General features: G+C 42.3%; 2 protein-coding genes across 2 annotated transcripts in view; both read right to left on the bottom strand.

The window, feature by feature from the left end:
* Positions 1 to 1650: 1650 nt before the first annotated feature.
* tlr9 (toll-like receptor 9) lies at positions 1651 to 5766 on the bottom strand. The gene is made up of 2 exons (XM_052108106.1): positions 5655 to 5766; positions 1651 to 5322 (listed from the first exon to the last, which is right to left on the bottom strand). Exon 2 carries the CDS (start codon positions 5317 to 5319, stop codon positions 2146 to 2148), a length of 3174 nt encoding a protein of 1057 aa, XP_051964066.1. The 5' UTR covers positions 5320 to 5322; positions 5655 to 5766; the 3' UTR covers positions 1651 to 2145.
* Positions 5767 to 10823: 5057 nt separating this feature from the next.
* apeh (acylaminoacyl-peptide hydrolase) overlaps positions 10824 to 13362 on the bottom strand; it is a 159994-nt gene continuing 157455 nt past the window's right edge. Inside the window, exons 22-23 of the mRNA XM_052108107.1 lie at positions 11532 to 11638; positions 10824 to 11426 (exon numbers count right to left, since the gene is read on the bottom strand). Of these exons, the coding sequence (XP_051964067.1) occupies positions 11321 to 11426; positions 11532 to 11638 (213 nt within the window). The 3' untranslated portion in view covers positions 10824 to 11320. The remainder of the gene's footprint in view (positions 11427 to 11531; positions 11639 to 13362) is intronic.

Consider the following 13362-nt stretch of genomic DNA (forward strand, 5'->3'; position numbering starts at 1 on the left):
GCTCCATCAAATGCTGGGTCTTACTGATTGCAGATTTGTGGTTACAGGAATTTAATGTAATCTACTACAGCCAATAATAGAAGTCAGAATAGAATTAAGTTTAACTATTTATTAGTTAGATAAATATGTATAATATAATATGTACGAATACATAATTAATAAATTCAGAAATAACAAAATACAGAACATCCAATGCTCAAAGATTAATCTTAACAGATGCATACCTGACTTCAGCAAGATAGCGTTGGCACTACAGGGGTTTCTGGCTACAGAAATGTCTTAAATACATTGGGGAAGGAATGGATTCAATGACTCAGGAGGTGGCCATTTACATTGACGACCCCTGGCAGACACACCTCTACAGTATAGACATAATTTCTCTAAATACCAAATATTTGTTATGACCAAGTCTAATGCTGTGAAATTGAGACCATAGTACCAGTCGCACTGACACCTTTTAAATGAAACCAAACATGAATATTGAAATCCTGTGCATTCACAAAGAACATTATATTTTTATTCTTTGATTCTGAGTGATTTGAGTCTAAAGATAATGGAGTGGGGGTGGGGGTAGTGGGGAAGAATAGACATATGTTGTGAGGGAACCTGTGAAAAGGGCATTCACTCTGCAGGGTTATCTTAGGTGAAGATATAAATTGTGTAATAGTGTATATGTGTCTTTTCCTGCAAAGTCTCTTTGTTTTCACTGAAGTTCTGCCCTCTAAAAGCAGACCCATTTGGCACCCCGCCTTACAGGGCAAAATTTTTTAATCGAAAGACACTTCAAAATGTGTTAATCATAAATATTATAAGCAATTTCTTTTTATCTAGAGGCATAACAAGCTCCTTTTTGCCTTTACCCCCACATTTTGCCTACATATTTATTTACCACAGAAAAAAGAAAGACAAAATTAGGCTACCACATCATCCACTTATCATCCCACATTAAATTATGTGAGAAACACCTTTAGACATTTTCATGAAAACCAGACTGTGTGTGTGTGTCTGAGCACAGTTGAAACAAACCACAAGAAAAAGATCCTAGAAATATTCTACAATGCTACATTACTGAAATAAGTATAATCATCATTATTAAGAAAAGGCTAATCAATGTTACACATATTGTAATTTATTGTTAAAAAATAAAGAGCCATTTGAATACTGTAATATAATGTCTGATACGGTTAAATTCTCTTTTAATTCCATGTGCTACAGCTGGAGGTTTGAACATATTTTTAAGATGATTCAAGTACCCTTAAAATGTTGTGTTTTTTTTCTGTCTTCACTGCCTTATGTTGAATTTAGAGTTGGTAAGCTCTTAAAACTGCAGAGCTATTTTCTTGCATGTGTTTTGTGGTTCAACAGGTGCAACATTTCCTCATAAAAGAAAACACAACGTAACCTCCTTGATTTCCCCTTTTTATGGTTGAGTTCTCATGCTTGTCTTCCACAGATGTTATCATAGTTATTGTTTGCATAAAGATACTTATTCAGATATCTCTTCACAAAGGCAAATGACAATGTTACAGTTACACTTAAAGAAAACAAAAAACAGTCAGTGTGAAAAGTAAAAGTAAAATTCAAACATGATTTGACTGGCTTGTTGGCTCAGTATGAATTTTTTTTTATTTTGAAGGAAAAATACAACTGTAAGCAGAACAATGTTACAATTGTTTTTTTTGCTTGGAAATTAATTCAGTTCAATACAATAGAACCAGATTAAAGTACAAATTCAACAAAAAACATTCAAGTACAGTAATGAAGTACAATATTACTTAACGCCCCAGTGAAAAACTTGTTAGTGTATAGAAGTCCAGATAATATGGATGGAGATGGAACATGTTTAGAATCAATTTAAAATAAGCTAGATAAAAATTTACAAGCTAGATTAAGTCTAGTAAACATCAGAGACCAGGCAATTTAAGAATGAGTTTATCTATCCTATATGACACTCAGTCCATACTTTTATTGAGAACATTCATGCATGTTTTCTGACTTTGTGTCATTTTGTCTATCACTGAGACTGCTGGAGGTTAGCAGAAATTGATTTATATTCAGTATCTTTATTTCTTACTATTTTCCGAATATTTACATTGCTCATTTAATCACATCCAAAACTATAAAACTGGGACTACAAAAAACATCTTAGAAGAAGCTCTCTGTGACGTTCTTGTTGTAGGCTTTTACATTGTCAGAGACAAGAGCGACGCGCAGGTCATTCCAGAAGAGAGGCTGCACTCGTGGGTTCTTTGGCCAGGACAGAACTGATTTCTTGCAGAGTCGTTTCCTCATTTGAAGGTATTTAAATTTTGGAAAGAGAGCATCCAGCAGAACTAGAACTGCAACATCAACCCTTTCATCAAGAAGCCTCTGCTGAACCAGGAGGAAGGTTTGTTTGACCACTCCACTGGCATCAGAATAGCCACTTGGGCTGGTCAGTACAAACACTGTCTTTCTGCTGTTGTAAACTGCCTTATGGAGATTCTCTATGCACGATACTCCTGGCAACCAGTCACGTTCCTCTAGACAAAGCCGGAAGCGCCATCTCCCCCTTCTCTCCAAACCCACGATCATCTCCTTGTAGATCCAGTCTCTGACTGCCATGTTACTTGTATCGAAGACAACAAATGCATCGTAGTGGCTGTCCGCCATGCTAGCATTAGCTGGAGTGTGTCCCTTGTGTCCAGTCCATAGAATCTGGATACAGTACCAAAGATCCCAGCCATAGAGATGTTTCAGGAGGGGAATGCTGGTTAATGCCATTGTTAACAATGAGGTACAGAGGAAAGCAACACTCCCAAATATTTCTTGGCAGGAGCGAAGATCTACGGATAGGACATTCACTCCAGCAAGTGACTCTGGATAAGCACAGTGAACATGTGTGGTGAGATGTGGGACATCCAAATCAGTTTCTCTGAGAAATTTGGCAAAGCCTGAGGTAACACAACTACAAGTAAAAGGATTGGTATGCAGCACAAGTTTGCAAGAGGACTTATTTTTAAGCTGCTCAGCAGGGCATATAGTTTTTCCATTGTGGAAAGACAAGGGAAGAGCATTCACATCAAGGATCTTCAACTGGTTGTGGTTAATCATTAGGTTTTTAAGGTATTTTGCCTGACTAAGAAAAGCCTTGGGGATTGTAACTAGTCGATTGTGACTTAAGTCCAGGCTTCTAAGATTAAGGTCAAAATGGATATTGGGTAAGAAAGAAAGAATGTTTTCACTAAGATTTAGGTAGCAGAGATGTTTGAGAACTGAGATGTTGCCCCAGGGGAAGGAACTCAGCATGTTGGAGTCCAGCCTAAGCACTTGGAGGTTTGGAGGCAAGTTGATAACTACCTCTGGGGAAAATGACTTTAGCTGGTTTGCAGAAATGTCCAGGTGTGTAAGGTTAGTAAGACCCTGAAAGAAATGTATATACTGATCACGCCTGGAGTCCCACATTATGTCCAAACGATTGCCAGAGAAAACAAGATACTTCAGAGAGGTACTAGTAAGAATATTAGAGATTCGAAGACCAATGTGATTGTTTGACAGACTCAGTATTTCAAGAGATGACAAGTGAGACAGGAATGTGAAGCGATGTCCCATACCCTTCATTACAAAGTGGAATTCGTTGTTGCTGAGGTCAAGGGCTTTAAGGGTGCCGCTTAGCTCCTTGAAGGCTTTGTCAGAGTACAGATCAATACGGTTGTGTGCCATATTTAGGTAAGCTAGTTTGCTTAGATATAAGAACTGATGGCCATTTAAAGTCTGACTTATGTAGTTGTAGGACAAATCTATGCATACAGCTTCTTCCATGCCTTTGAAAGTACTTGCATTCAACCATGGGATGTTGTTTTGAGACAGATCAAAAAACAGGTTCTTAGAGCAGATCTGTTTTTTGAAATGCCACATTGAATAATAAAAAGGACAGGAAGATATTTCAGAGCCATGCACAGTGTTCGACCACAGCTCTGAAGTTGGCGCAGGGACTTTTTGAATTTGCAGGTTGAGCTGTCTGTGGTATGTTGGTATAGCTTCAGAAGTGCAGGTTGAATAGCATGAACTGAAAGCAAGCATGTTTTGGGAAAGGCCCACCCACCTTAATGTTCTCAGCTGTGTGAATGCACTGATGTTAATTGAGCAGATAAAGTTTGTGCGTAACTCCAGGGACTCAAGTCTTGGCAGTTTGACCAGAGGTGCGATGCTGTGGTTTGATAGTACTTTGAAGAATAATCCACTCAGATAAAGCTCTTTTAGAGCTGTCATCTTCTCTATTGAGGGTGACAGGACCAATTCGGAGAAGGTGTTTAGGGGTTCGTAGTTATAAAGAAGGTTAAGGGTTACAACATTCTTGAGCTCCTCATAAAAGGTGCCATTCTGGATGGTGTAGGCTAACAAATTGTCAGACAGATCAAGTTCTCTAAGATTGTGTAGTTGGGCAAAGAGGTATTGGGGGAGAGTACGAAGTGAGTTGCCTCGCAGACTTAGACTTATAAGAGAGTTTCTCTGATTCAAAAATACATCCTGATGCAGATCCAGAGATTGATTATTCGGGCATGGGAAACAGGGCTCAGAAGCATGGTCACATCTTTGGCAGTTCCAGCCCAGGTTAAGGTGGCGCAAGCGTGTAAGATTCATAAAAGACTCTTTCCTGATACTTGTGATCTTGTTCTCCCCCAGGTCCAGACTTTCCAGTGAGGGTGGAAGATGTTGTGGAACATTGCTCACATTGTTGTAACTAAGGCTAAAGTTCAAGAGCTCAGGAAGTTCTTGAAAGACACATGGGTCGATGAAGTAAGATTGATAACACGGGTTTGCGTAGAAACAATTCTTGCTCAGCAATAGTTCTTTTAGTTGCTGTGTACCCAGAGGTTTTTCGATGTGAAAAATATTGTTCAATTCTAGTCCCAAAACCACAAGTTGCTTTGGAAGAGGAGGAATGGTCTTTAGGCTGTTTCCTGCTAACTGGAGGGAGGTTAGGTTCTTAAGGCCGACAAATGCATCTCGATCAATCTTCAGGTTGCACGAAGGCCATCTCCGCTCTTTAAGATGATCTGGCACACAGTTCCACATTAAACTCAGATACTTAAGATTGGGAATGCCAGAAAATGCTTCACCTTTAACCTGCTGTATATGGTTTTTATTTAAGTTGAGCGATATAACAGAGAGGGATTTGAATATAGGAATTTTAGTGAGACGTCTTTGCTGGCAGTCCACATTTGTATGTCCATCATTGGTATTGTGATTTTCACATGGATAGAATTCAGGCCATAACGTTTCAAAAAGATTAAACTGATTCAGTATAAGGATCAGGTAAACCACATGTCCACACATGGCCTAGAGACATGAAAACAAGGACATTAGAACATGCTTTACCATGTATATTTGAGTAGTGTAAAGTAAAGTGCATGGACTGGACTGACAGATAGTAAATTACATGAAAAATATTTAATAATAAGGGATTATACAAGCACATAATCTGCAATAAACTATTTCAAATAGTACAAGGAAAAAATATAAATTAAAGAACATACTAAAACATAATGGAAATATTTCTTCATTTAGCAAAAACTAAATTGTGGGGGGTCTTCCACATATTCTCTAAGTCATGGTCTAAACGATTTGCTATTGTTAATACAAACTGACTTAAAACAGAGAAAATAACTTACCAGAGATCTGTAATCCAAATCTTACAATTTCAAAATACTGTCTCTTTTAGAAACAAACAAAAAAAGATCAGTAACAAATGTATTGTAACAGCTTTTCATGGAAGTGAAAGCAAAGTCTGCAGTAACTAAAAGCAGGGAGCAGATGTTCAAAAGTGATGGGGCATGTGATGGAACACAGAGAAGCAATGCTTACTCATGCTTTATGAATATAGACCGTTAATGAAAAAAAAGAGAGAATGAGACATTGATGCAGATATAGTACTAAATGAAGCTTTCAATAGGGCTTTTCACACTTCGCTAATCCTTGGTTTAACAATTAACAATTAAATATGTAAAACTATATCCCAGGATTACTTTAGGGTTAAGAGTGATCCTGGGTTAACAGTTTAAAGTGTAAAAAGCACAAATAAGTAACTTAATGAAAAGGAATGAATTTGATGAGAAATATAACAGAAGTATTTTTTCAATGAAAATCTTGATGTGCGTTGCTTGTTCATGAGTGCTATGAGTGTGAAGGGTGTTCACAGTGACTCAACTTGCAATATTTTCATAGCCACTGTGAATGAGCATCTCTCATAAACACACAAAGGCCATAAATATTTCCACTGAAAAATTACCAACATTTTGCGTTGTTTCTCATCAAAATCGAACATTATTTACAATACTTAAAAAAATATTTTCCTGTGAAACACAAGTTAATATGGAGCGAGAGATACAGGGGATGTGACCAGGGATTTTGATGTAACTTCATTGCATCAGAAATACATCACTTTGCTCAGAGAAAATTGGTTCAGTATCAGTTTTTGATCTGCTACTCATAATAAATCTGCCTCTGAGCATGTTAGCATGTTACAATTGTGCTGTACACCAGTTAAAATAAAAACAATCCACCTAATTTGAAAGCAAAAACCAGTTTCCTCTAACAAAACTCAAAATCGAAGGTAGCAACTTAAACCTGCTGTGTGAAACCTTTGCTCTGGAAATTGCATAAACCCAGCCAATTTGACCACTTTGTGAAACCTCTTACCATTTTTTTTTTTTGCTATGTGCATTAGACAGTCCATGCTTTCAGATGCTGAGATTAAATTCAAATATTCGTCAAGGCACCAACTTTTTCCCCCGTTTTAAATAAATATGATCATTAAATTATCTATAGTCACATTTCAGTAATATTTTTAAATGCAACATTTAATGACATCTCTTTGAACACTGCATTGCTCAAGGAACAGAAGTGAAGAAAGGGGGTCGTGGTAACCTTGGGCACGTAGCCCGGTCGGGGTCTCAGGATGACACGAGAGTAAGCCGGACCGAACTCTAGGCACAGTTCGCTAACAGAGAACGCCTGAAGGGCCCCTACCCTCTTGATGGAGGTGAGCGCCATCAGGAGAGCGGTCTTCAGAGAGAGCACCTTTAGCTCTGCTGACTCAAGGGGCTCGAAGGGAGCTTCCTGAAGGCCCCGAAGGACCATGGAGAGGTCCCAAGAGGGAACAAGGCGCGGCCTGGGTGGGGGGGTTTAACCTCCTCGCGCCTCTCAGGAACCTGATGATCAAATCGTGCTTCCCTAAATACTTACCTTCCACTGCATCATGATGTGCCGATAGCAGCTACATACACCTTCAAGGTGGAGGGGGGCAAGCACGTGCTTGCCCCAGATCAACGGCAAAAGCCTCCTCAGGGCAAGAAGTACTGCTGTGCCAATGCAGTCGCGGGCCTGTCCAAGGGCCGGCGACTGAGTGCCCGCTGCACACGGTGCCCCAGCCCCGTTGGGGGGCATCTGTTGTGACCACGACGTGCCTGGAGATCTAGCCTAGGGAAACTCCTGCTCGCAAGAACGCTATGTCTCACCAGGGGCTGAGAGAGCGGCAACATGTCTGTGTGACGAGGACGCAGTGTGTGCCGTGGCGCCATGCTCGTCTCTGGACTCGGGTCTGCAGCCAGTGCTGGAGTGGTCTCATATGCATCAGCCCGAGCGGTGTAACCGTGGCTGATGATGCCATATGCCCCAGGAGCCTCTGAAAGGATTTCAGTGGGACCAACGTGTTCCGTCTGAACATATGCAGACAGGTCAGCACTGATGCTCTGAACCGGGACGAGCTTGCTCTTTTCCCAGTTGACCCGAAGCCCCAAGCGGTTGAGGTGCCTGAGCACCAAGTCCCTGTGAGCACACAACATGTCTCGCGAGTGAGCTAAGATTAGCCAGTCGTCGAGATAGTTGAGAATGCGGACGCCTGCTTCCCTCAGTGGGGCAAGGGCTGCCTCTGCGACCTTCGTGAAGGCGGTCTGGGGACAGGGACTGGCCGAAGGGGAGGACTTTATACTGATATGCCTGACACTCGAAGGCAAACCGGAGGAAGGGTCTGTGCCGAGGAAGGATCGAGACATGAAAGTATGCGTCCTTCAGGTCTACCGCCGCGAACCAATCCAGATGCCGGACGCTTGCTAGAATGCGTCTCTGCGTAAGCATCTTGAACGGGAGTCTGTGCAGAGCCGGTTCAGAACTCACAGGTTGAGGATTGGCTGCAACCCGCCACCTTTTTTGGGTACGAAGAAGTAGGGGCTGTAAAACGTGGTGGGGCGGACACCGTTGAACCTGGGCGGGCGCCTGGCGAACTGAATCGCATATCCCCCACTCCCGGAACAGCCTGGGACGGGGGAGGAAGAATTTCGTCCTCGTGGCCCGTGGAGACCGTTGGCTCGGGGGCAGGGACGTGGAAGCGGAAGACCCGGTTCCAGGGCGCTGTACCTGCCAAAGAGAACCGGTGGCCGGCAGTCGTGATAACGACGGCCGGGGAGACTGGAAGTGGAGCCCGGGGGCTGAGGAACTGCTCTTTTTTTTTTAAATGTGGGTACCGCAGCCCGTTGGGCGTGTGGTGAAATAAGTTCCAAAAGGAAATAGGGATTCTCCACCCGCCCCTCCGGCGGGGGAGGGAGTGGTCTGCTTACCAACTCCCGAAGTGCATTTTCCTGAGTCCCAGGGGCGCTTCAAAGCCTTCTTAGGGTTCTTGGCGGCCGGTGGTGAGGCGGGGGGCATCGGCGTCCTGCGGGTAGCTCCGCACCGGGGCCGGCCCGAGGGGCGGGCTGTGGCGGGGCTGGTGTTGGTACAGCAGGGGGACGTGCTGGGCGACGGGGTGTGGGGCCTGTAGCTCCGCCTGGGCAGGATGTGCTGTATAGCCTCCGTCTGCCTCCTTACCGTTGAGAACTGCCGGGCGAAGTCTCCAACGGTATCACCAAACAGCCCAACCTGGGAGATGGGGGCGTCAAGGAAACGTACCTTGTCAGCCTCTCGCGACTCGACCAGGTTGAGCCATAGGTGGCGCTCCTGGACCACCAAGGTGGACATCGCCTGCCCGAGAGCCCGTGCCGTGACCTTCGTTGCCCGGAGGGCGAAGTCGGTCGCTGAACGCAGCTCCTGCATTAGACCTGGGTCAGGACTACCCTCGTGTAGTTCTCTAAGTGCCTTGGCTTAGTGCACCTGCAGGAGTGCCATGGCATGTAAGCCTACAGGCCCTGGACGGAAGCCTCGGGCGGTTCTGCCAGGTGGAGGCATTTTGCGGGCATAAGTGCACCGCGACCGCTTGGTCCACCTGGGGAATCGCCGTCTAGCCCCTTGCCGCCCCGCCGTCGAGGGTAGTGAGAGCGCACTTGAGGGTGGGAGCTCAGCCGAGTCTTCAGCGTCAGACATGACAAACCCGCTCTCCGATGCCGCGATCAAGATCTCATCGTCATCAGGCGCTCTGAACAAGATCACGGGTCCGCTATGAAGTGAACCGGCAACCGCGCCCCAGCACTCGGTTGGAGCATACGAGCGTGGCGGGGAGTGGGAGGTCCGTGGGGTTGTACCCGGCGGAGAGGCTCCCACTGAGGTCACCATATCGTCCCCAGCGCTAGCCGACACCGCCTCATACCCGTAGGTAGAAGGATCGAGTCGGGGAGCGGCTGGGGTGGCTCGCGCTCTTACGAGTGTGAGCCTCGACCGCAATGTAGCCATGGCAATGCTCTCGCAGTGAGAGCATGAACCATCCACGAACGCTGACTCTGCGTGGGTAGCACCCAGACACAAGAGGCAGCGATCGTGGCCATCAGACGGGAAGAGAGAACAACCGCAACCAGGAAACACACACAAACGGAAAGACATCTTGAAATAGACGCTTTACCGTTTGTGCCACTCTTTTAGAGAAATATACTCTTTTAATGGTGTTTATATATATATATATATATATATATATATATATATATGAGAATATAAATAGATATATAAACGAAGTTATTCACTCCATAAGCTCTTTTATCAGCTGCTGAAGCACCCAGGGGTGTATGCTCAGCACAACGTAGTATGCGAGGGGGAGGACCGCTGGAAAGCGCCGTAAAGCCAACAGCTTGCAGAGATGAATGAAACAGCAGAGGGATTGAGCTCTATGACTGCTCTCTGGGCTCCGAAGAAGATATCTGATGTGTATTTGCAGCGTCACTCCTTTTATACCCGTATGTCCGGGGGAGTGGCATGCAGATTCCACAGGCCAATTCTCATTGGCCTTTTCTCAAAATCAGAGATGGCCGTGCTCCGCAGGAGCGACCCCTAGTGTCAACTCAGCAACACAACGTTGACTGAGTGACAGACGGGGAACCTCTAACACTTGCACTGATATTTTGTCTAGAGGGAACTCTAATCCTATGGAATTAACTCTTTGCTAGGCTTGCTAAAAGTGTTACTGACCAATCCTATATTAAGAGGAATTTATACAAATGATCCATATAAATGTAAAAGTCATAAATAAAAAAAAAAAGAAAAAGAAAAGAAAGAAGAAAAAACATTTTGCCTGGTCACTTGTAAAAAGTGACCTTGTGTAAGGTGTCACAAATGTTTTTTTTTTTTAATCTTTAAATACATTTTGAGAAGAGCATGCTATGGATTAAACTTTGCATCAGTTCTCATTCCCAAATGAAAATGTATAACAGCAGCAAGGACACCTAGATTAAAGCTGAAAACTTACTGTTCATTTATTTATGTATTCATTCAGGTCATAAAAGAGGCAATAGTAAATAAAGAGTTCATAGCATCTTGGTGAGTGTGTATATGGATTAGGTGTGTAATCCCTATCAAATGAGATTTCAATCACATTAACGTGTAATAAAAAAAAGAAGTCATTTATTTACACAAGTCTGAAGTCACTCAACACTTTTTATTGAAATGAATACAGTACATATCTCAGACATTAACCATATAATTAATATCCCAAGACAAAGAAAATCAGAGAAGCTAGACTGTTTATCAAAGAAATAAAGAGAGTGAACTTTAAACAGAATGAACAGCATGGCACAAACAATAATTAGTTGATTACTGAAAAATAAAATATAAAGATGCTGTAGGGTTTTCTGAGAGCAGTACTAAATTCATTTTAAAGCTGGCATTAAGTGTAAAATTTATTGAGAGAATTCTTAAAAACATACTGCACCCTAACATTTCCATCTCACAAGTCAGACTCCAGCAAACATCTTCAAGTGCTTTTGTTTCCAGTACAATTCATTTAAATAGGTAAATTAGATTTGCATAGATTAAATAAAAAATTACCATGGAAATTCTTGATATGACAATGACAAAGATGTTTCTGTAATCTCGGAATTAAGTGACTAGAGTTGAATATCGTGTATTTGTCAAGGAAGTGACATCACAGTGAGAGGTGTTGAATGATCCAAAAAGTAGCATTCATGAAGCCATCCGACTCTGCGTCAACTTTGGATAAAGAGTGATTATTGTCCGGGTACAATAACAATCTGTGGACACACATGGATGTGCAAAAAAAAACAATTATACAGTGTGGTAAAATGTTTGAAATCAGAAAAGCAGTCTGTAAAGTGCCAGACAGTGATTATACTTACTTCACTGGTACCTGCAAAGCCTTCAGGGCTCTGTAGTATTCAATGCCCTGCTTATTAGGCACACGCTTATCATCTTCACCCAACATCATAAGTACTGGAGTCTTTACCTGAAGAACATTTCACAACAATGTACTCTTAAAAAGTTTGGACACACTTGACTTATGTTTCTCATGATTTATGTTTCTCCTTAAAAACTTTTGATCTAAAAGCTTATGCTTAAATATTTTAAATTAATTTATATTTTTTCTAAAACTATGTATACATTTCTTTATAGAATTTATAGTTCCAGTCCTGGATGCTGATTTGTCAATAGTACTCACAATACCTTTCACTGAACTACTATTTGCATAGCTGCACAGCACCAATAGCTGATTGATATTTTTACTGCATAGCAAAGATTTGTTATAGTCAGAGCCCTCCTAGTAGGAAAGTCTACAAGGTTAGCATAAAATCGCATAATGCAGTGGTACACCCATTTTTTTAATTGATGTCTATGGAGGAGATTCTTTAGTACACTGAATATAGTGCTTTTGGGAGGAAACAGCTCATCACTTAATGAATTGATCGTCTGTCTCGGTTTAGAAGATCGCTGGTTATGTCAGAGACTGCATCACAATCAGCTCCCTAGAGAAAAGTAGTCAGGGAACTGACCAGGGAGTCAGCCATTCTAGGGCTGTCCCAATTGCTAAATCGTTTCTATGCACTGAAACGTTTACTCTTAAAAAAAGAAATCGCATAATGCACTGTAAAAAACAGGGAACATCATTGCTCACTATGTTCCCTTATCAGAATCCGCTATGAAGTGATGCAAGGAATAACTAAACATTATTATTCTTTTTAGTAATTCAATTATAGTTCATTCTCTGTTGTTACTTGGGTTACAAATACAATTTTAATTTGATCAAAATAATTGCACTCCCTTTGATTTTGTAGATGCGCATGGTCAAGCTGAGTGCGTGCAGTACAGGCACAGATATGCAAGTGTTTTAAGTCACTCTCAAGTGGCGCAGAGAAGTCCTTGAATAATTGTTATTGTTTCAATGACACATTAGAACAAACCAATTATTTAACATTGATAAAACTTCCCAGCGCTACAGAGAACATTTGTGGAGAGTAAGCCCGGCTCGCGAGTCTCTGGGCATGCGGCCGCTCTCAATGCACAACGAGAGATCTACTCAGTTGTATGATGTATGTATCGGGACATTTTAACATGAGCAAGTACATGAGCAAAGTATCTTTACTCTGTCTCCACCAGCTTCGTACACTGGCCATGCAAAAAGAGTGATGTATTTGTTAAAGGATTGGTATCAGTTAAGTTGGTATCAATGGAGAGAACACACTAGTGGAGACTATGCATTGTGAAATGGTACGAGAGGCGGTGGAACATGCTTTTACACCAACGAAGGTTTGTGTACAGATGTAACGGCATTGAAGATGTGCTGTCCTAATTTAGAAGTCTTTTTACTCACCACAGGAATTTTCCTTGTTTATTCTGTGAGTGTGTACATCCCGCAACAAGTATGAGTGAAGGCAGCGTTGCAACAGCAGGCTGATCACATCACAGACATGGAGCAACAACACCCGGACTCACTTATCATTATTCTGGGAGATTTTAATAAAGCTAACCTCATCCGTGAACTGCCAAATACAAACAACACATCACTTGTCCCACCAGAGATAGAAATATACTGGATCAAGCTACACCACTGTAAAGGATGCATATTGCTCTGTCCCACATGCAGCTTTAGGACTGATCACTGTTCATATTCTCACAATCTACAAGCAGAAACTAAAATCAGCTAAGCCTGTAGTAAGCACTGTAAAGAGATGG

The sequence above is a fragment of the Xyrauchen texanus genome, chromosome 37 (genome assembly GCF_025860055.1).
Source record: "Xyrauchen texanus isolate HMW12.3.18 chromosome 37, RBS_HiC_50CHRs, whole genome shotgun sequence".
NCBI classification, from domain to species: domain Eukaryota; kingdom Metazoa; phylum Chordata; class Actinopteri; order Cypriniformes; family Catostomidae; genus Xyrauchen; species Xyrauchen texanus.

What these genes read in the sequence shown, in the direction of transcription:
- tlr9 (XM_052108106.1), bottom strand. Translation starts at nt 5,319, where the DNA reads ATGTGTGGACATGTGGTTTACCTGATCCTTATACTGAATCAGTTTAAT.